General features: G+C 43.7%; 1 protein-coding gene across 1 annotated transcript; it reads left to right on the forward strand.

Moving 5' to 3' along the window:
- Positions 1 to 2,363: 2,363 nt before the first annotated feature.
- On the forward strand, positions 2,364 to 7,009 carry LOC125385464. The gene is made up of 4 exons (XM_048407634.1): positions 2,364 to 2,486; positions 3,423 to 3,525; positions 3,937 to 6,599; positions 6,899 to 7,009. The coding sequence occupies exons 1-4, from the start codon at positions 2,364 to 2,366 to the stop codon at positions 7,007 to 7,009; spliced, it is 3,000 nt and encodes a 999-aa protein (XP_048263591.1).
- Positions 7,010 to 24,130: the final 17,121 nt, after the last annotated feature.

Consider the following 24,130-nt stretch of genomic DNA (forward strand, 5'->3'; position numbering starts at 1 on the left):
ATCGAAGGACGAACGCAGGTGGGATTGGTTTTAGGTTAGGCTATAGTTTTTCGAGCGAGCGCAGCGAGCGAGCAATGCGTAAACGTGCGTCACAAACCAATTGATTAGCACGTAGGTACACAGAAATATTTGCACCTGCCCGAGGAGCCGGAAGCTTTTATCGAATTGCTCACTGAGCAAAGTTTACATGTTATCAATTGTTTTACACAAAGAGTAATAGTTCGACGAAGTACAGTGCAACGTGAGTACCAGTATCGCTGAGAAAACTTGGAACTAACCGGAACTAAATGTAAGGAAATATAAAGTATATGTATAACCAGGAAGTTGAAACTAATGAAAATATATGTTAGGAACTATGAAGTATGTGTGTAGCATGAAATTTGTAATCGTTGCTTGCTCGCAGCGTGCGCTCGTAAAAATCTAGTCCAACCTCACAACCGATCCGGCTCGCTCGCAAATTTGAAGTAAATCGCCTCCATATCGAAGGACGAACGCAGGTGGGATTGGTTTTAGGTTAGGCTATAGTTTTTCGAGCGAGCGCAGCGAGCGAGCAATGCGTAAACGTGCGTCACAAACCAATTGATTGGCACGAAGGTACATAGAAATATTTGCACCAGCCCGAGGAGCCGGAAGCTTTTATCGAATTGCTCACTGAGCAAAGTTTACATGTTATGAATAGTTTTACACAAAGAGTAATAGTTCGACGAAGTAAAGTGCAACGTGAGTACCAGTATCCCTGAGAAAACTTGGAAATAACCGGAACTAAATGTAAGGAAATATAAAGTGTTACGCCACGAGGTTTAACACAGGCTGTATTTTCTAACCGTCACTCGCGGCCCTACAATGTCTCAGTCAGATCGTCTTATCTGACCGCCGGATCATATACAATGTATCGACGAGCGCATAGCTGTTGCCAAGCAGCGAGTTCTCGAAACGTCGAATTTGGTCCGTTACGTTTTCCACGCAAGAGCGGACATACGTGATCATAGGCGCGAACGGTGGCGTGACCTAAGGATGGTGGGGGTCGTCTTAAAGATGAGACAAAGAAATCATCCAAAGTCGATCAGTTCCTTGTGACGAGTCGAACGTTACACATCGAGAGGTCAGACGAGCTTATATAAATATCGTAAAGCATAACGCCAACGGAACGTAAACCAAGTCGGTCCGAGACATTGTCGAACATTCACTTATTCTACTAAGTATCCTACAGTGCTACGTCCACTAATAGACTAAATTCAATTGTAAGAGCCTTGCTCTATATTGTACACATCTATATTATTTTCGTGCGATAAGTTGTTAATTATTTATATCTATTTAATCGTGTATACTAAGTGTTAGAAATATAAATTTTAACTCTGTGAGTCACAGTGTTATCATACCTGAATCACCCCTATTATCTTAATCGAAATACGGGGATCGAACTATTCGTGGTGTCGATCATTTTAATCGTAACGGGAATTTACGACTCCCGTTGGCGCGTATTCTAACGACCGCGCCTCCCCGCGATAGCTCGAAAAAACATGGTCCTTCGAGCCGGATCACGTGCCACCAAAGAAGTGTACTGACCAGTGACTATACAGTGTCACGTGAAATCCACAATCCAACATCTTAGTCAACTGACCAAAGGAGCCGCCACCGGAGAGGAACACCTCCTTCGTTCAGCATCTACACGAGACCACACCACACTGTAGCGAGTAAAAAACGACTCTCAGATCAACGCCCATTTGATCAAGGTAAGATCGTTCCTACCATTAACACCAAACATGGCTCAACCTGACTCGATCAGCACATTGAGGCGGAGACGCAGCGGCCTCGCCAACCGCTTTACAATCACGAAACGCCAACTCGATGAATACGAAGAGTCTGGTCAAGTAAACAACGGTTACTTAGTATCTTGCCGTCAAGCGTTCGACGACATCTGGAAGAAGTTAGTCGCGGTTCAAGACGAGTTAGAAGGGTTAGATGAAGGGGAAGTCGGTCGGGCCGCCGCGTTGTATCAAGAGAAGCTGGAGATTGACGTACGGTTCACAGGTCTCCTTGATAAAATACCCGCACCAAACCCCTCGCCAACTAAAACGCGCGATTCAGGCGTGAAGCCCGAGCCGACATCACTCACCCTACCAGAGGTCCGCGCTCCTCAGTTCGACGGTGCCCTCGAGAACTGGACCTATTTTTATGACACGTTCTCATCCACGGTAGATCGCAATGAAAATTTAACAAATGTCCAGAAATTTCAATATCTACGCGCAGCTATCACTGGACGGGCCGCACGGAGCATCCAATCATTGGAACCCACAGATGCCAACTACCCCATCGCGCTTAACACATTGAAGGAGAAATTCAATTGCCCCCTCCGGATCTGTATGCGCCATTGGGAATTGATGCGCGGTTATCCCGAAATAGAAAAGGAAACTCCTGAAGCCATTGAGGATTTGATGGAAACCATCAGCGTAAATCTCAAAGCGCTCGAAAGATTAGGACAGTCGGTAACTTCAGATGTAGTACTGATCGAGTTGATCGCGTCAAAATTGCCTGCGTCCAGTATGCGTAAATGGCAACGTACGTTGCCAAATCAGGAAGTACCTTCCTACCATCAGCTGATGGAATTCCTAAAAACACGAGCCAACGGGAATCAGCTCCTCTCTAAAGTAACGAAAACAAAGGAGTCACCCCCCAAACCTCCTCGTCGCCGATATAACCTACCACGTGGACGAACCTATGCCACAACCAGCAGGGCGCTGGTGTGTCCGACCTGCGACGGACCCCACAAACTCAGAGACTGTAAGGTTTTCAAAGCCAAATCAACCATAGAACGTCTTCAACTCGTAAAAATGGCATCGCTGTGTACAAACTGTCTAGGCAACGGACATTCGATAACACAGTGCACCGCGCGTTCGTGTCATATCTGCGGGCGACGACATCATACGTACCTACATCGAGAACAAATACAAGAAAATCCTCGGTCGTCCTGCGGTCGGTCGTCAAAGGGTCGGTCGCCAAGCATTCAGTCGTCGGATAGTTGTTCATCGAGCGGTCGGGCGTCGGGCAATCGTTCATCGAGCGGTCGGTCGTGGTCAGACAGTCGTTCATCAAGCGGTCGATCGTCGGGAGGTCGTTCATCGTACAAACGATCCTCTCATGGACAATCGCCATCCGGATCATCGAAGCCGCGTTCGGTCCACCATTCGAGACGACCCGCCAAACATTCAAATAACCCTACACCTTCGGCCCCAAGCGATATGAAAGCTCACACTTCGTATGAGTCACGCGCATCACGGACCAAGGGTAATGTCCCAGAATCCGCGTCCAAAACCCACCCAGGTCAAAACTGACTAGACAAACGGGCCGCAAAGGAAGGGACCGAAACGACACATATATCTCTAGACGTTACGCCGCATCATGATCTGCTGGTCACAACACAGATCGATGTGCTAGACAAGAGGGCATCTCCAATTCGAGCCAGAGCACTGCTAGATACTGGCTCTAGTATGAATTTCATGACTGAGAAATTCGCAAACTCCCTCGGTATAAAACGAAAGAGATGTTCGGTCCCAATCGGAGCCCTCGACGACTTAACCACTATCGCAAGGAGCCAACTAACGACCACCATTGTTTCTACGGATGGCAAATATGAACGCACAGCAACGTTTTTAGTAATCCCAACAATATCATCGGCAGTCCCAGACCATCCAATCGATCGGTCCGCTCTCCAGATACCCAAAAATCTAAAATTAGCCGATCCAACATTTCACATACCAAGCCCTATCGAAATATTACTAAGCTCGGGACCAACGTTAGCCTCATTATGTGTCGGGCAGATTAAAATACCACAATCCATCGATACTGAGTTATGTTTGCAAAAAACTCGCTTCGGTTGGGTTATCGGGGGGAGCCCATCCACGCAATCGGGCACACATTCGTTTCACATTACCACAGCCGATCTACAAACGGATCTCTCGCGATTCTGGGAAATCGACGAGGGACCATCCACTACACATTTATCAGAATCGGAATTACAGTGCGAAGAACATTTCCGTAACCATGTCCGACGCAACAAGGAAGGGCGATATATCGTCGCCCTGCCCTTCAACGAGAAGCTTCCCACACTTGGGACATCAAAGTCCGTTGCAATGAGTAGACTCGCCGCTCTTTCTCGCCGGTTCCAACGCGATAAGCAATTCGAAGCCGCGTACAACACGGTGATCCAAGAATATTTAGACTTAGGTCATATGACCAAGATTCCGCACACTCAGCCCTCAAATAATGGTTACTATTTGCCGCATCACGGCGTGATAAAGGAATCGAGCAACACCACTAAACTCCGGGTAGTGTTCGATGGATCAGCAATCAGCACCACCGGAGTTTCTCTCAACGACACTCTGCATACCGGACCCAAACTCCAAGAAGATCTGGTTGAAATTCTGCTGAGATTCCGATCACACCAGTATGTCCTAACGGGTGACATCGAGAAGATGTATCGACAAATTCTCGTACGCCCAGACGATCGTAAATATCAGCTGATTCTATGGCGCAATTCCAACGGGGAAATCGATACTTATCAGCTCAACACCGTGACCTTCGGACTATCAGCTGCCCCATATTTAGCACTCCGCTGCCTGAAACAACTAGCAGAAGACGAAGGAGATCGATTTCCGCGAGCGTCATCGGTTGTACAGCGTGATTTCTATGTCGACGACGCCCTCACCGGGGCCGATACAAAGGAAGAGTTAATAGCGGTACGACACGAACTCACGGACCTTCTCAGATCGGGCGGCTTAAACATCCGTGAATGGGCATCTAACGATAAGGACATACTGCGTGGACTATCCGAGAAAGATACAAATCGAACACTACAATTGGGTGAGTCACAGACATTGAAAACTCTAGGTATCTATTGGAATTCCCAGGATGACACAATACTATACTCAGTTGCACCCACAGCGACCATCACCCGTGTCACAAAGCGATCAATAAGTTCGGTGATAGCCCGAATTTATGATCCACTAGGATTGCTCGCGCCAGTGATTGTCAGAGCCAAAATATTGCTTCAACGCGTCTGGGCATTAAAACTAGACTGGGATGAATCCTTGCCATCCGAGTTGCATACAGAATGGGACCGATACTATATCCAACTACCCTTGCTTAGTGATACTCGATTTCCTCGCAAAACGGTGGTCAAGGCAGCTACTCAGATAGAACTACACGGTTTTTGCGACGCCAGTGAAAAGGCATACGGGGCATGTATATATCTGCGCAGTCGCAGCTCGGATGGACGTATCGAAACCCAATTACTCACCGCGCGATCAAAGGTCGCGCCGCTAAAATCCCTGACAATCCCAAGACTCGAATTAAGCGGAGCATTGCTCCTCACCTCGCTAATGTCCATGGTAAAGACTTCCCTCACTATAGACGTTTCTCGAATAGTTTATTGGACAGATTCGACTATCGTGCTCCAGTGGATCAAGTCCTCGCCACATACGTTAAAAACATTCGTAGCGAACCGCGTGGCCGAGATCCAAGCGAAAACCAACATCGCCGATTGGCGGCATGTGCCTACGGATGACAACCCAGCGGATCTGATCTCCCGAGGGCAGGCTCCCAAGGAATTCCTGCGTCCAAACATCTGGAAACACGGACCCGAATGGCTCAAGCAGCAGCCGGAGAACTGGCCGATCTGGATCCCTACACCGTCGGGGGACATCCCGGAACAGAAAAAAACGATCTGTCTAACGACGAATAACAACGATAACCCCCTCCTCCACCGATACTCGTCCTGGACCAGACTAATCAGAGTCGTCGCTTGGTGTCTTCGATGGAAACATAAACAACACCTAGCTGCCCATCTAACAACAGACGAATTAACCAGGGCTCACAACAGGGTGATCAAAATCATACAATCCGGTCATTTTGCGACGGAAATTCGGACACTACAGAAAGATCGAAGCAGGGACGTTGGAGGAAAACTACAGCCATTAAATCCCTTCCTCGACGAAGATGGGATATTACGAGTCGGAGGACGACTAACCAACTCTTCTATACCCTTCAATCAAAAACACCCCATTATATTGCCCAAAGCATCTGTTACAGAGCTCATCATAGACCAGGAGCATCGGAAAAACCACCACACCGGGACACAAGCTACCCTGTACGCGGTAAGATTGCGCTATTGGCCGATCGACGGTCGTAGCCAAGTGTGGCGTACCATTAAAAGGTGCGTCCGCTGCTGCAGAGCCAACCCGCCGCCAGTGGAATATTTGATGGGTGATTTGCCAGAGGCGCGCATTACCGAATCGCGTCCGTTTACGAACGTCGGAATCGACTACTGCGGCCCATTCTACATCAAGGAGAGGAGGGATCGCAACCGACGTAAAATAAAAATATACGCTGCCATATTCGTTTGTCTAGCAACCAAGGCTGTCCACATAGAGCTAGTCAGCGATCTAACCACCGACGCTTTCCTAGCCGCCTTACGTCGATTCATTTCGCGGCGAGGACATTGCGCAACCATCCTTACCGACAATGGCACCAATTTCGTCGGGGCCAACCGGGAGCTGCAAGAACTCCGGACCCTATTGCAGTCTGACGACCACAAGGAGAGGGTACAGACTTTTCTCGCCGACCGACAGATCCAATGGCGTTTCAACCCTCCAAACTCACCACACTTTGGCGGTTTATGGGAAGCCGCGGTGAAATCCTTCAAGCGCCATCTCATCCGCGTCGTCGGCACGGAACTCTTGACCTTTGAGCACCTTCATACTCTTGTGGTTGAAATTGAAGCCATCCTTAATTCACGCCCACTGACTCCCATATCATCCGATCCGAAAGATCCCCCTGTCCTCACTCCCGGTCATTTTCTAATCGGTGACACACTCACGAATTTACGGGAGCGTGATTTCAGGACAGTTCCATCAGGGCGGCTATCAAGTTGGCAGCGCATCCACCAGATCAAACAGCAGTTCTGGAGCAGATGGCATCGAGAGTACCTCAACGAGCTAACCCGCCGCAATAAATGGGATAAGGGCAAACATGATATCCGAGAAGGCACCGTAGTAGTTCTCAGGGAGGATAACGTACCATCCATGCAATGGCCTTTGGGCCGCGTGATCAAGGTCCATCCAGGAGTCGACGGAATCATACGGACCGCCACCGTGCAGACGGCAACAACTACCCTGGATCGTGGCGTCAAAAGACTGGTCCCCTTACCCATTCACCCAGATCCAGACGAGTCCGACCACCCACACGGAGCCAAGGAGATTCGCCAGCGACGCAACTGACTCCACACCATATCATTTGATCCGTACCCTCTCAACGGGGGGAGGATGTTACGCCACGAGGTTTAACACAGGCTGTATTTTCTAACCGTCACTCGCGGCCCTACAATGTCTCAGTCAGATCGTCTTATCTGACCGCCGGATCATATACAATGTATCGACGAGCGCATAGCTGTTGCCAAGCAGCGAGTTCTCGAAACGTCGAATTTGGTCCGTTACGTTTTCCACGCAAGAGCGGACATACGTGATCATAGGCGCGAACGGTGGCGTGACCTAAGGATGGTGGGGGTCGTCTTAAAGATGAGACAAAGAAATCATCCAAAGTCGATCAGTTCCTTGTGACGAGTCGAACGTTACACATCGAGAGGTCAGACGAGCTTATATAAATATCGTAAAGCATAACGCCAACGGAACGTAAACCAAGTCGGTCCGAGACATTGTCGAACATTCACTTATTCTACTAAGTATCCTACAGTGCTACGTCCACTAATAGACTAAATTCAATTGTAAGAGCCTTGCTCTATATTGTACACATCTATATTATTTTCGTGCGATAAGTTGTTAATTATTTATATCTATTTAATCGTGTATACTAAGTGTTAGAAATATAAATTTTAACTCTGTGAGTCACAGTGTTATCATACCTGAATCACCCCTATTATCTTAATCGAAATACGGGGATCGAACTATTCGTGGTGTCGATCATTTTAATCGTAACGGGAATTTACGACTCCCGTTGGCGCGTATTCTAACGACCGCGCCTCCCCGCGATAGCTCGAAAAAACATAAAGTATATGTATAACCAGGAAGTTGAAACTAATGAAAATATATGTTAGGAACTATGAAGTATGTGTGTAGCATGAAAATTGTAATCGTTGCTTGCTCGCAGCGTGCGCTCGTAAAAATCTAGTCCAACCTCACAACCGATGCGGCTCGCTGTCAAATTTGAAGTAAATCGCCTCCATATCGAAGGACGAACGCAGGTGGGATTGGTTTTAGGTTAGGCTATAGTTTTTCGAGCGAGCGCAGCGTGCGAGCAATGCCTAAACGTGCGTCACAATCCAATTCATTGGCACGTAGGCACATAGAAATAATTGCACCTGCCCGAAGAGCCGGAAGCTTTTATCGAATTGCTCACTGAGCAAAGTTTACATGTTATCAATAGTTTTACACAAAGAGTAATAGTTCGACGAAGTACAGTGCAACGTGAGTACCAGTATCGCTGAGAAAACTTGGAAATAACCGGAACTAAATGTAAGGAAATATAAAGTATATGTATAACCAGGAAGTTGACACTAATGAAAATATATGTTAGGAATTATATAGAATGTGTGTAGCATAAAATTGTAATCGTTGCTCGCTCCGCACGCTCGTAAAAAAATGGTCCAACCTCACAACCGATCCGGCTCGCTCGCAAATTTGAAGTAAATCGCCTCCATATCGAAGGACGAACGCAGGTGGGATTGGTTTTAGGTTAGGCTATAGTTTTTCGAGCGAGCGCAGCGAGCGAGCAATGCGTAAACGTGCGTCACAAACCAATTGATTAGCACGTAGGTACACAGAAATATTTGCACCTGCCCGAGGAGCCGGAAGCTTTTATCGAATTGCTCACTGAGCAAAGTTTACATGTTATCAATTGTTTTACACAAAGAGTAATAGTTCGACGAAGTACAGTGCAACGTGAGTACCAGTATCGCTGAGAAAACTTGGAACTAACCGGAACTAAATGTAAGGAAATATAAAGTATATGTATAACCAGGAAGTTGAAACTAATGAAAATATATGTTAGGAACTATGAAGTATGTGTGTAGCATGAAAATTGTAATCGTTGCTTGCTCGCAGCGTGCGCTCGTAAAAATCTAGTCCAACCTCACAACCGATGCGGCTCGCTGTCAAATTTGAAGTAAATCGCCTTCTTATCGAAGGTCGAACGCCAGTGGGATTGGTTTTATGTTAGGCTATGGTTTTTCGAGCGAGCGCAGCGAGCGAGCAATGCCTAAACGTGCGTCTCAATCCAATTCATTGGCAGGTAGGCACATAGAAATAATTGCACCTGCCCGAAGAGCCGGTAGCTTTTATCGAATTGCTCACTGAGCAAAGTTTACATGTTATCAATAGTTTTACACAAAGAGTAATAGTTCGACGAAGTACAGTGCAACGTGAGTACCAGTATCGCTGAGAAAACTTAGAAATAACCGGAACTAAATGTAAGGAAATATAAAGTATATGTATAACCAGGAAGTTGAAACTAATGAAAATATATGTTAGGAATTATATAGAATGTGTGTAGCATAAAATTGTAATCGTTGCTCGCTCCGCACGCTCGTAAAAATATGGTCCAACCTCACAACCGATCCGGCTCGCTCGCAAATTTGAAATAAATCGCCTCCATATCGAAGGACGAACGCAGGTGGGATTGGTTTTAGGTTAGGCTATAGTTTTTCGAGCGAGCGCAGCGAGCGAGCAATGCGTAAACGTGCGTCACAAACCAATTGATTAGCACGTAGGTACACAGAAATATTTGCACCTGCACGAGGAGCCGGAAGCTTTTATCGAATTGCTCACTGAGCAAAGTTTACATGTTATCAATTGTTTTACACAAAGAGTAATAGTTCGACGAAGTACAGAGCAACGTGAGTACCAGTATCGCTGAGAAAACTTGGAACTAACCGGAACTAAATGTAAGGAAATATAAAGTATATGTATAACCAGGAAGTTGAAACTAATGAAAATATATGTTAGGAACTATGAAGTATGTGTGTAGCATGAAAATTGTAATCGTTGCTTGCTCGCAGCGTGCGCTCGTAAAAATCTAGTCCAACCTCACAACCGATCCGGCTCGCTCGCAAATTTGAAGTAAATCGCCTCCATATCGAAGGACGAACGCAGGTGGGATTGGTTTTATGTTAGGCTATAGTTTTTCGAGCGAGCGCAGCGAGCGAGCAATGCCTAAACGTGCGTCTCAATCCAATTCATTGGCACGTAGGCACATAGAAATAATTGCACCTGCCCGAAGAGCCGGAAGCTTTTATCGAATTGCTCACTGAGCAAAGTTTACATGTTATCAATAGTTTTACGCAAAGAGTAATAGTTCGCCGAAGTACAGTGCAACGTGAGTACCAGTATCGCTGAGAAAACTTAGAAATAACCGGAACTAAATGTAAGGAAATATAAAGTATATGTATAACCAGGAAGTTGAAACTAATGAAAATATATGTTAGGAATTATATAGAATGTGTGTAGCATAAAATTGTAATCGTTGCTCGCTCCGCACGCTCGTAAAAAAATGGTCCAACCTCACAACCGATCCGGCTCGCTCGCAAATTTGAAATAAATCGCCTCCATATCGAAGGACGAACGCAGGTGGGATTGGTTTTAGGTTAGGCTATAGTTTTTCGAGCGAGCGCAGCGAGCGAGCAATGCGTAAACGTGCGTCACAAACCAATTGATTAGCACGTAGGTACACAGAAATATTTGCACCTGCACGAGGAGCCGGAAGCTTTTATCGAATTGCTCACTGAGCAAAGTTTACATGTTATCAATTGTTTTACACAAAGAGTAATAGTTCGACGAAGTACAGAGCAACGTGAGTACCAGTATCGCTGAGAAAACTTGGAACTAACCGGAACTAAATGTAAGGAAATATAAAGTATATGTATAACCAGGAAGTTGAAACTAATGAAAATATATGTTAGGAACTATGAAGTATGTGTGTAGCATGAAAATTGTAATCGTTGCTTGCTCGCAGCGTGCGCTCGTAAAAATCTAGTCCAACCTCACAACCGATCCGGCTCGCTCGCAAATTTGAAGTAAATCGCCTCCATATCGAAGGACGAACGCAGGTGGGATTGGTTTTATGTTAGGCTATAGTTTTTCGAGCGAGCGCAGCGAGCGAGCAATGCCTAAACGTGCGTCTCAATCCAATTCATTGGCACGTAGGCACATAGAAATAATTGCACCTGCCCGAAGAGCCGGAAGCTTTTATCGAATTGCTCACTGAGCAAAGTTTACATGTTATCAATAGTTTTACGCAAAGAGTAATAGTTCGCCGAAGTACAGTGCAACGTGAGTACCAGTATCGCTGAGATAACTTGGAAATAACCGGAACTAAATGTAAGGAAATATAAAGTATATGTATAACCAGGAAGTTGAAACTAATGAAAATATATGTTAGGAACTATGAAGTATGTGTGTAGCATGAAAATTGTAATCGTTGCTTGCTCGCAGCGTGCGCTCGTAAAAATCTAGTCCAACCTCACAACCGATGCGGCTCGCTCTCAAATTTGAAGTAAATCGCCTTCTTATCGAAGGTCGAACGCCAGTGGGATTGGTTATATGTTAGGCTATAGTTTTTCGAGCGAGCGCAGCGAGCGAGCAATGCCTAAACGTGCGTCTCAATCCAATTCATTGGCACGTAGGCACATAGAAATAATTGCACCTGCCCGAAGAGCCGGAAACTTTTATCGAATTGCTCACTGAGCAAAGTTTACATGTTATCAATAGTTTTACACAAAGAGTAATAGTTCGACGAAGTACAGTGCAACGTGAGTACCAGTATCGCTGAGAAAACTTGGAAATAACCGGAACTAAATGTAAGGAAATATAAAGTATATGTATAACCAGGAAGTTGAAACTGATGAAAATATATGTTAGGAATTATATAGAATGTGTGTAGCATAAAATTGTAATCGTTGCTCGCTCCGCACGCTCTTAAAGAAATGGTCCAACCTCACAACCGATCCGGCTCGCTCGCAAATTTGAAGTAAATCGCCTCCATATCGAAGGACGAACGCAGGTGGGATTGGTTTTAGGTTAGGCTATAGTTTTTCGAGCGAGCGCAGCGAGCGAACAATGCCTAAACGTGCGTCTCAATCCAATTCATTGGCACGTAGGCACATAGACATAATTGCACCTGCCCGAAGAGCCGGAAGCTTTTATCGAATTGCTCACTGAGCAAAGTTTACATATTATCAATAGTTTTACACAAAGAGTAATAGTTCGACGAAGTACAGTGCAACGTGAGTACCAGTATCGCTGAGAAAACTTGGAAATAACCGGAAATAAATGTAAGGAAATATAAAGTATATGTATAACCAGGAAGTTGAAACTAATGAAAATATATGTTAGGAATTATATAGAATGTGTGTAGCATAAAATTGTAATCGTTGCTCGCTCCGCTCGCTCATAAAAAGATAGTCCAACCTCACAACCGATCCGGCACGTTCGCAAATTTGAAGTGAGTTGCCTCCCTACCGAAAAACGAACGAAAGAGGGATTGGTTTTAGGTTAGGCTACAGTTTTTCGAGCGAGCGCAGCGAGCGAGCAATGCGTAAACGTGCGTCACAAACCAATTGATTGGCACGAAGGTACATAGAAATATTTGCACCAGCCCGAGGAGCCGGAAGCTTTTATCGAATTGCTCACTGAGCAAAGTTTACATGTTATCAATAGTTTTACACAAAGAGTAATAGTTCGACGAAGTAAAGTGCAACGTGAGTACCAGTATCGCTGAGAAAACTTGGAAATAACCGGAACTAAATGTAAGGAAATATAAAGTATATGTATAACCAGGAAGTTGAAACTAATGAAAATATATGTTAGGAACTATGAAGTATGTGTGTAGCATGAAAATTGTAATCGTTGCTTGCTCGCAGCGTGCGCTCGTAAAAATCTAGTCCAACCTCACAACCGATGCGGCTCACTCTCAAATTTGAAGTAAATCGCCTTCTTATCGAAGGTCGAACGCCAGTGGGATTGGTTTTAGGTTAGGCTATAGTTTTTCGAGCGAGCGCAGCGAGCGAGCAATGCCTAAACGTGCGTCTCAATCCAATTCATTGCCACGTAGGCACATAGAAATAATTGCACCTGCCCGAAGAGCCGGAAGCCTTTATCGAATTGCTCACTGAGCAAAGTTTACATGTTATCAATAGTTTTACACAAAGAGTAATAGTTCGACGAAGTACAGTGCAACGTGAGTACCAGTATCGCTGAGAAAACTTGGAAATAACCGGAACTAAATGTAAGGAAATATAAAGTATATGTATAACCAGGAAGTTGAAACTGATGAAAATATATGTTAGGAATTATATAGAATGTGTGTAGCATAAAATTGTAATCGTTGCTCGCTCCGCACGCTCTTAAAGAAATGGTCCAACCTCACAACCGATCCGGCTCGCTCGCAAATTTGAAGTAAATCGCCTCCATATCGAAGGACGAACGCAGGTGGGATTGGTTTTAGGTTAGGCTATAGTTTTTCGAGCGAGCGCAGCGAGCGAGCAATGCGTAAACATGCGTCACAAACCAATTGATTGGCACGAAGGTACATAGAAATATTTGCACCAGCCCGAGGAGCCGGAAGCTTTTATCGAATTGCTCACTGAGCAAAGTTTACATGTTATCAATTGTTTTACACAAAGAGTAATAGTTCGGCGAAGTGCAGTGCAACGTGAGTACCAATATCGCTGAGAAAACTTGGAAATAACAGGAAATATATGTAAGGAAATATAAAGTATATGTATGACCAGGAAGTTGAATCTAATGGAAATATATGTTAGGAATTATAAAGAATGTGTGTAGCATAAAATTGTAATCGTTGCTCGCTCCGCTCGCTCATAAAAAGATAGTCCAACCTCACAACCGATCCGGCACGTTCGCAAATTTGAAGTGAATTGCCTCCTTACCGAAAAACGAACGAAAGAGGGATTGGTTTTAGGTTAGGCTATAGTTTTTCGAGCGAGCGCAGCGAGCGAACAATGCGTAAACGTGCGTCACAAACCAATTGATTGGCACGAAGGTACATAGAAATATTTGCACCAGCCCAAGGAGCCGGAAGCTTTTATCGAATTGCTCACTGAGCAAAGTTTACATGTTATCAATAGTTTTACACAAAGAGTAATAGTTCGACGAAGTAAAGTGCAACGTGAGTACCAGTATCGCTGAGAAAACTTGGAAATAACCGGAACTAAATGTAAGGAAATATAAAGTATATGTATAACCAGGAAGTTGAAACTAATGAAAATATATGTTAGGAACTATGAAGTATGTGTGTAGCATGAAAATTGTAATCGTTGCTTGCTCGCAGCGTGCGCTCGTAAAAATCTAGTCCAACCTCACAACCGATGCGGCTCGCTCTCAAATTTGAAGTAAATCGCCTTCTTATCGAAGGTCGAACGCCAGTGGGATTGGTTTTATGTTAGGCTATAGTTTTTCGAGCGAGCGCAGCGAGCGAGCAATGCCTAAACGTGCGTCTCAATCCAATTCATTGGCACGTAGGCACATAGAAATAATTGCACCTGCCCGAAGAGCCGGAAGCTTTTATCGAATTGCTCACTGAGCAAAGTTTACATGTTATCAATAGTTTTACACAAAGAGTAATAGTTCGACGAAGTACAGTGCAACGTGAGTACCAGTATCGCTGAGAAAACTTGGAAATAACCGGAACTAAATGTAAGGAAATATAAAGTATATGTATAACCAGGAAGTTGAAACTAATGAAAATATATGTTAGGAACTATGAAGTATGTGTGTAGCATGAAAATTGTAATCGTTGCTTGCTCGCAGCGTGCGCTCGTAAAAATCTAGTCCAACCTCACAACCGATGCGGCTCGCTCTCAAATTTGAAGCAAATCGCCTTCTTATCGAAGGTCGAACGCCAGTGGGATTGGTTTTATGTTAGGCTACAGTTTTTCGAGCGAGCGCAGCGAGCGAGCAATGCCTAAACGTGCGTCTCAATCCAATTCATTGGCACGTAGGCACATAGAAATTATTGCACCTGCCCGAAGAGCCGGAAGCTTTTATCGAATTGCTCACTGAGCAAAGTTTACATGTTATCAATAGTTTTACACAAAGAGTAATAGTTCGACGAAGTACAGTGCAACGTGAGTACCAGTATCGCTGAGAATACTTGGAAATAACCGGAACTAAATGTAAGGAAATATAATGTATATGTATAACCAGGAAGTTGAAACTAATGAAAATATATGTTAGGAATTATATAGAATGTGTGTAGCATAAAATTGTAATCGCTGCTCGCTCCGCACGCTCGTAAAAAAATGGTCCAACCTCACAACCGATGCGGCTCGCTCTCAAATTTGAAGTAAATCGCCTTCTTATCGAAGGTCGAACGCCAGTGGGATTGGTTTTATGTTAGGCTATAGTTTTTCGAGCGAGCGCAGCGAGCGAGCAATGCCTAAACGTGCGTCTCAATCCAATTCATTGGCACGTAGGCACATAGAAATAATTGCACCTGCCCGAAGAGCCGGAAGCTTGTATCGAATTGCTAACTGAGCAAAGTTTACATGTTATCAATAGTTTTACACAAAGAGTAATAGTTCGACGAAGTACAGTGCAACGTGAGGACCAGTATCGCTGAGAAAACTTGGAAATAACCGGAACTAAATGTAAGGAAATATAAAGTATATGTATAACCAGGAAGTTGAAACTAATGAAAATATATGTTAGGAATTATATAGAATGTGTGTAGCATAAAATTGTAATCGTTGCTCGCTCCGCACGCTCGTAAAAAAATGGTCCAACCTCACAACCGATCCGGCTCGCTCGCAAATTTGAAGTAAATCGCCTCCATATCGAAGGACGAACGCAGGTGGGATTGGTTTTAGGTTAGGCTATAGTTTTTCGAGCGAGCGCAGCGAGCGAGCAATGCCTAAACGTGCATCTCAAACCAACTGATTGGCACGTAGGTACATAGAAATATTTGCACCAGCCCGAGGAGCCGGAAGCTTTTATCGAATTGCTCACTGAGCAAAGTTTACATGTTATCAATAGTTTTACACAAAGAGTAATAGTTCGACGAAGTACAGTGCAACGTGAGTACCAGTATCGCTGAGAAAACTTGGAAATAACCGGAACTAAATGTAAGGAAATATAAAGTATATGTATAACCAGGAAGTTGAAACTAATGAAAATATATGTTAGGAACTATGAAGTATGTGTGTAGCATGAAAATTGTAATCGTTGCTTGCTCGCAGCGTGCGCTCGTAAAAATTTAGTCCAACCTCACAACCGATGCGGCTCGCTCTCAAATTTGAAGTAAATCGCCTTCTTATCGAAGGTCGAACGCCAGTGGGATTGGTTTTATGTTAGGCTATAGTTTTTCGAGCGAGCGCAGCGAGCGAGCAATGCCTAAACGTGCGTCTCAATCCAATTCATTGGCACGTAGGCACATAGAAATAATTGCACCTGCCCGAAGAGCCGGAAGCTTTTATCGAATTGCTCACTGAGCAAAGTTTACATGTTATCAATAGTTTTACACAAAGAGTAATAGTTCGACGAAGTACAGTGCAACGTGAGTACCAGTATCGCTGAGAAAACTTGGAAATAACCGGAACTAAATGTAAGGAAATATAAAGTATATGTATGACCAGGAAGTTGAATCTAATGAAAATATATGTTAGGAATTATAAAGAATGTGTGTAGCATAAAATTGTAATCGTTGCTCGCTCCGCTCGCTCATAAAAAGATAGTCCAACCTCACAACCGATCCGGCACGTTCGCAAATTTGAAGTGAATTGCCTCCTTACCGAAAAACGAACGAAAGAGGGATTGGTTTTAGGTTAGGCTATAGTTTTTCGAGCGAGCGCAGCGAGCGAGCAATGCGTAAACGTGCGTCACAAACCAATTGATTGGCACGAAGGTACATAGAAATATTTGCACCAGCCCGAGGAGCCGGAAGCTTTTATCGAATTGCTCACTGAGCAAAGTTTACATGTTATCAATAGTTTTACACAAAGAGTAATAGTTCGACGAAGTACAGTGCAACGTGAGTACCAGTATCGCTGAGAAAACTTGGAAATAACCGGAACTAAATGTAAGGAAATATAAAGTATATGTATAACCAGGAAGTTGAAACTAATGAAAATATATGTTAGGAACTATGAAGTATGTGTGTAGCATGAAAATTGTAATCGTTGCTTGCTCGCAGCGTGCGCTCGTAAAAATCTAGTCCAACCTCACAACCGATGCGGCTCGCTCTCAAATTTGAAGTAAATCGCCTTCTTATCGAAGGTCGAACGCCAGTGGGATTGGTTTTAGGTTAGGCTATAGTTTTTCGAGCGAGCGCAGCGAGCGAGCAATGCCTAAACGTGCATCTCAAACCAACTGATTGGCACGTAGGTACATAGAAATATTTGCACCAGCCCGAGGAGCCGGAAGCTTTTATCGAATTGCTCACTGAGCAAAGTTTACATGTTATCAATAGTTTTACACAAAGAGTAATAGTTCGACGAAGTACAGTGCAACGTGAGTACCAGTATCGCTGAGAAAACTTGGAACTAACCGGGACTAAATGTAAGGAAATATAAAGTATATGTATAACCAGGAAGTTGAAACTAATGAAAATATATGTTAGGAACTATGAAGTATGTGTGTAGCATAAAATTGTAATCGTTGCTCGCTCCGCACGCTCGTAAAAAAATGGTCCAACCTCACAACCGATCCGGCTCGCTCGCAAATTTGAAGTAAATCGCCTCCATATCGAAGGACGAACGCAGGTGGGATTGGTTTTAGGTTAGGCTATAGTTTTTCGAGCGAGCGCAGCGAGCGAGCAATGCGTAAACGTGCGTCACAATCCAATTGATTAGCACGTAGGTACACAGAAGTATTTGCACCTGCCCGAGGAGCCGGAAGCTTTTATCGAGTTGCTCACTGAGCAAAGTTTACATGTTATCAATTGTTTTACACAAAGAGTAATAGTTCGACGAAGTACAGTGCAACGTGAGTACCAGTATCGCTGAGAAAACTTGGAACTAACCGGAACTAAATGTAAGGAAATATAAAGTATATGTATAACCAGGAAGTTGAAACTAATGAAAATATATGTTAGGAACTATGAAGTATGTGTGTAGCATGAAAATTGTAATCGTTGCTTGCTCGCAGCGTGCTCTCGTAAAAATCTAGTCCAACCTCACAACCGATGCGGCTCGCTCTCAAATTTGAAGTAAATCGCCTTCTTATCGAAGGTCGAACGCCAGTGGGATTGGTTTTATGTTAGGCTATAGTTTGTCGAGCGAGCGCAGCGAGCGAGCAATGCCTAAACGTGCGTCTCAATCCAATTCATTGGCACGTAGGCACATAGAAATAATTGCACCTGCCCGAAGAGCCGGAAGCTTTTATCGAATTGCTCACTGAGCAAAGTTTACATGTTATCAATAGTTTTACACAAAGAGTAATAGTTCGACGAAGTACAGTGCAACGTGACTACCAGTATCGCTGAGAAAACTTGGAAATAACCGGAACTAAATGTAAGGAAATATAAAGTATATGTATAACCAGGAAGTTGAAACTAATGAAAATATATGTTAGGAACTATGAAGAATGTGTGTAGCATGAAAATTGTAATCGTTGCTTGCTCGCAGCGTGCGCTCGTAAAAATCTAGTCCAACCTCACAACCGATGCGGCTCGCTCTCAAATTTGAAGTAAATCGCCTTCTTATCGAAGGTCGAACGCCAGTGGGATTGGTTTTATGTTAGGCTATAGTTTTTCGAGCGAGCGCAGCGAGCGAGCAATGCCTAAACGTGCGTCTCAATCCAATTCATTGGCACGTAGGCACATAGAAATAATTGCACCTGCCCGAAGAGCCGGAAGCTTTTATCGAATTGCTCACTGAGCAAAGTTTACATGTTATCAATAGTTTTACACAAAGAGTAATAGTTCGACGAAGTACAGTGCAACGTGAGTACCAGTATCGCTGAGAAAACTTGGAAATAACCGGAACTAAATGTAAGGAAATATAAAGTATATGTATAACCAGGAAGTTGAAACTAATGAAAATATATGTTAGGAATTATATAGAATGTGTGTAGCATAAAATTGTAATCGTTGCTCGCTCCGCACGCTCGTAAAAAAATGGTCCAACCTCACAACCGATCCGGCTCGCTCGCAAATTTGAAGTAAATCGCCTCCATATCGAAGGACGAACGCAGGTGGGATTGGTTTTAGGTTAGGCTATAGTTTTTCGAGCGAGCGAGCAATGCGTAAACGTGCGTCACAAACCAATTGATTAGCACGTAGGTACACAGAAATATTTGCACTTGCCCGAGGAGCCGGAAGCTTTTATAGAATTGCTCACTGAGCAAAGTTTACATGTTATCAATTGTTTTACACAAAGAGTAATAGTTCGACGAAGTACAGTTCAACGTGAGTACCAGTATCGCTGAGAAAACTTGGAACTAACCGGAACTAAATGTAAGGAAATATAAAGTATATGTATAACCAGGAAGTTGAAACTAATGAAAATATATGTTAGGAACTATGAAGTATGTGTGTAGCATGAAAATTGTAATCGTTGCTTGCTCGCAGCGTGCTCTCGTAAAAATCTAGTCCAACCTCACAACCGATGCGGCTCGCTCTCAAATTTGAAGTAAATCGCCTTCTTATCGAAGGTCGAACGCCAGTGGGATTGGTTTTATGTTAGGCTATAGTTTGTCGAGCGAGCGCAGCGAGCGAGCAATGCCTAAACGTGCGTCTCAATCCAATTCATTGGCACGTAGGCACATAGAAATAATTGCACCTGCCCGAAGAGCCGGAAGCTTTTATCGAATTGCTCACTGAGCAAAGTTTACATGTTATCAATAGTTTTACACAAAGACTAATAGTTCGACGAAGTACAGTGCAACGTGAGTACCAGTATCGCTGAGAAAACTTGGAAATAACCGGAACTAAATGTAAGGAAATATAAAGTATATGTATAACCAGGAAGTTGAAACTAATGAAAAAATATGTTAGGAATTATATAGAATGTGTGTAGCATAAAATTGTAATCGTTGCTCGCTCCGCACGCTCGTAAAAAGATGGTCCAACCTCACAACCGATCCGGCTCGCTCGCAAATTTGAAGTAAATCGCCTCCATATCGAAGGACGAACGCAGGTGGGATTGGTTTTAGGTTAGGCTATAGTTTTTCGAGCGAGCGCAGCGAGCGAGCAATGCGTAAACGTGCGTCACAAACCAATTGATTGGCACGAAGGTACATAGAAATATTTGCACCAGCCCGAGGAGCCGGAAGCTTTTATCGAATTGCTCACTGAGCAAAGTTTACATGTTATCAATAGTTTTACACAAAGAGTAATAGTTCGACGAAGTAAAGTGCAACGTGAGTACCAGTATCGCTGAGAAAACTTGGAAATAACCGGAACTAAATGTAAGGAAATATAAAGTATATGTATAACCAGGAAGTTGAAACTAATGAAAATATATGTTAGGAACTATGAAGTATGTGTGTAGCATGAAAATTGTAATCGTTGCTTGCTCGCAGCGTACGCTCGTAAAAATCTAGTCCTACCTCACAACCGATCCGGCTCGCTCGCAAATTTGAAGTAAATCGCCTCCATATCGAAGGACGAACGCAGGTGGGATTGGTTTTAGGTTAGGCTATAGTTTTTCGAGCGAGCGCAGCGAGCGAGCAATGCGTATACGTGCGTCACAAACCAATTGATTAGCACGTAGGTACACAGAAATATTTGCACCTGCCCGAGGAGCCGGAAGCTTTTATCGAATTGCTCACTGAGCAAAGTTTACATGTTATCAATTGTTTTACACAAAGAGTAATAGTTCGGCGAAGTGCAGTGCAACGTGAGTACCAATACCGCTGAGAAAACTTGGAAATAACAGGAAATATATGTAAGGAAATATCAAGTATATGTATGACCAGGAAGTTGAATCTAATGAAAATATATGTTAGGAATTATAAAGAATGTGTGTAGCATAAAATTGTAATCGTTGCTCGCTCCGCTCGCTCATAAAAAGATAGTCCAACCTCACAACCGATCCGGCACGTTCGCAAATTTGAAGTGAATTGCCTCCTTACCGAAAAACGAACGAAAGAGGGATTGGTTTTAGGTTAGGCTATAGTTTTTCGAGCGAGCGCAGCGAGCGAGCAATGCGTAAACGTGCGTCACAAACCAATTGATTGGCACGAAGGTACATAGAAATATTTGCACCAGCCCCAGGAGCCGGAAGCTTTTATCGAATTGCTCACTGAGCAAAGTTTACATGTTATCAATAGTTTTACACAAAGAGTAATAGTTCGACGAAGTAAAGTGCAACGTGAGTACCAGTATCGCTGAGAAAACTTGGAAATAACCGGAACTAAATGTAAGGAAATATAAAGTATATGTATAACCAGGAAGTTGAAACTAATGAAAATATATGTTAGGAACTATGAAGTATGTGTGTAGCATGAAAATTGTAATCGTTGCTTGCTCGCAGCGTGCGCTCGTAAAAATCTAGTCCAACCTCACAACCGATGCGGCTCACTCTCAAATTTGAAGTAAATCGCCTTCTTATCGAAGGTCGAACGCCAGTGGGATTGGTTTTATGTTAGGCTATAGTTTTTCGAGCGAGCGCAGCGAGCGAGCAATGCCTAAACGTGCGTCTCAATCCAATTCATTGCCACGTAGGCACATAGAAATAATTGCACCTGCCCGAAGAGCCGGAAGCCTTTATCGAATTGCTCACTGAGCAAAGTTTACATGTTATCAATAGTTTTACACAAAGAGTAATAGTTCGACGAAGTACAGTGCAACGTGAGTACCAGTATCGCTGAGAAAACTTGGAAATAACCGGAACTAAATGTAAGGAAATATAAAGTATATGTATAACCAGGAAGTTGAAACTAATGAAAATATATGTTAGGAATTATATAGAATGTGTGTAGCATAAAATTGTAATCGTTGCTCGCTCCGCACGCTCGTAAAAAAATGGTCCAGCCTCACAACCGATCCGGCTCGCTCGCAAATTTGAAGTATATCGCCTCCATATCGAAGGACGAACGCAGGTGGGATTGGTTTTAGGTTATGCTATAGTTTTTCGAGCGAGCGCAGCGAGCGAGCAATGCATAAACGTGCGTCACAAACCAATTGATTAGCACGTAGGTACACAGAAATATTTGCACCTGCCCGAGGAGCCGGAAGCTTTTATCGAATTGCTCACTGAGCAAAGTTTACATGTTATCAATTGTTTTACACAAAGAGTAATAGTTCGACGAAGTAAAGTGCAACGTGAGTACCAGTATCGCTGAGAAAACTTGGAAATAACCGGAACTAAATGTAAGGAAATATAAAGTATATGTATAACCAGGAAGTTGAAACTAATGAAAATATATGTTAGGAACTATGAAGTATGTGTGTAGCATGAAAATTGTAATCGTTGCTTGCTCGCAGCGTGCGCTCGTAAAAATCTAGTCCTACCTCACAACCGATCCGGCTCACTCGCAAATTTGAAGTAAATCGCCTCCATATCGAAGGACGAACGCAGGTGGGATTGGTTTTAGGTTAGGCTATAGTTTTTCGAGCGAGCGCAGCGAGCGAGCAATGCGTATACGTGCGTCACAAACCAATTGATTAGCACGTAGGTACACAGAAATATTTGCACCTGCCCGAGGAGCCGGAAGCTTTTATCGAATTGCTCACTGAGCAAAGTTTACATGTTATCAATTGTTTTACACAAAGAGTAATAGTTCGGCGAAGTGCAGTGCAACGTGAGTACCAATACCGCTGAGAAAACTTGGAAATAACAGGAAATATATGTAAGGAAATATCAAGTATATGTATGACCAGGAAGTTGAATCTAATGAAAATATATGTTAGGAATTATAAAGAATGTGTGTAGCATAAAATTGTAATCGTTGCTCGCTCCGCTCGCTCATAAAAAGATAGTCCAACCTCACAACCGATCCGGCACGTTCGCAAATTTGAAGTGAATTGCCTCCTTACCGAAAAACGAACGAAAGAGGGATTGGTTTTAGGTTAGGCTATAGTTTTTCGAGCGAGCGCAGCGAGCGAGCAATGCGTAAACGTGCGTCACAAACCAATTGATTGGCACGAAGGTACATAGAAATATTTGCACCAGCCCCAGGAGCCGGAAGCTTTTATCGAATTGCTCACTGAGCAAAGTTTACATGTTATCAATAGTTTTACACAAAGAGTAATAGTTCGACGAAGTAAAGTGCAACGTGAGTACCAGTATCGCTGAGAAAACTTGGAAATAACCGGAACTAAATGTAAGGAAATATAAAATATATGTATAACCAGGAAGTTGAAACTAATGAAAATATATGTTAGGAACTATGAAGTATGTGTGTAGCATGAAAATTGTAATCGTTGCTTGCTCGCAGCGTGCGCCCGTAAAAATCTAGTCCAACCTCACAACCGATGCGGCTCGCTCTCAAATTTGAAGTAAATCGCCTTCTTATCGAAGGTCGAACGCCAGTGGGATTGGTTTTAGGTTAGGCTATAGTTTTTCGAGCGAGCGCAGCGAGCGAGCAATGCCTAAACGTGCGTCTCAATCCAATTCATTGGCACGTAGGCACATAGAAATAATTGCACCTGCCCGAAGAGCCGGAAGCTTTTATCGAATTGCTCACTGAGCAAAGTTTACATGTTATCAATAGGTTTACACAAAGAGTAATAGTTCGACGAAGTACAGTGCAACGTGAGTACCAGTATCGCTGAGAAAACTTGGAAATAACCGGAACTAAATGTAAGGAAATATAAAGTATATGTATAACCAGGAAGTTGAAACTGATGAAAATATATGTTAGGAATTATATAGAATGTGTGTAGCATAAAATTGTAATCGTTGCTCGCTCCGCACGCTCTTAAAGAAATGGTCCAACCTCACAACCGATCCGGCTCGCTCGCAAATTTGAAGTAAATCGCCTCCATATCGAAGGACGAACGCAGGTGGGATTGGTTTTAGGTTAGGCTATAGTTTTTCGAGCGAGCGCAGCGAGCGAGCAATGCCTAAACGTGCGTCTCAATCCAATTCATTGGCACGTAGGCACATAGACATAATTGCACCTGCCCGAAGAGCCGGAAGCTTTTATCGAATTGCTCACTGAGCAAA

This window comes from Bombus terrestris, chromosome 7 (assembly GCF_910591885.1).
Source record: "Bombus terrestris chromosome 7, iyBomTerr1.2, whole genome shotgun sequence".
Taxonomy (NCBI): Eukaryota; Metazoa; Arthropoda; class Insecta; order Hymenoptera; family Apidae; genus Bombus; species Bombus terrestris.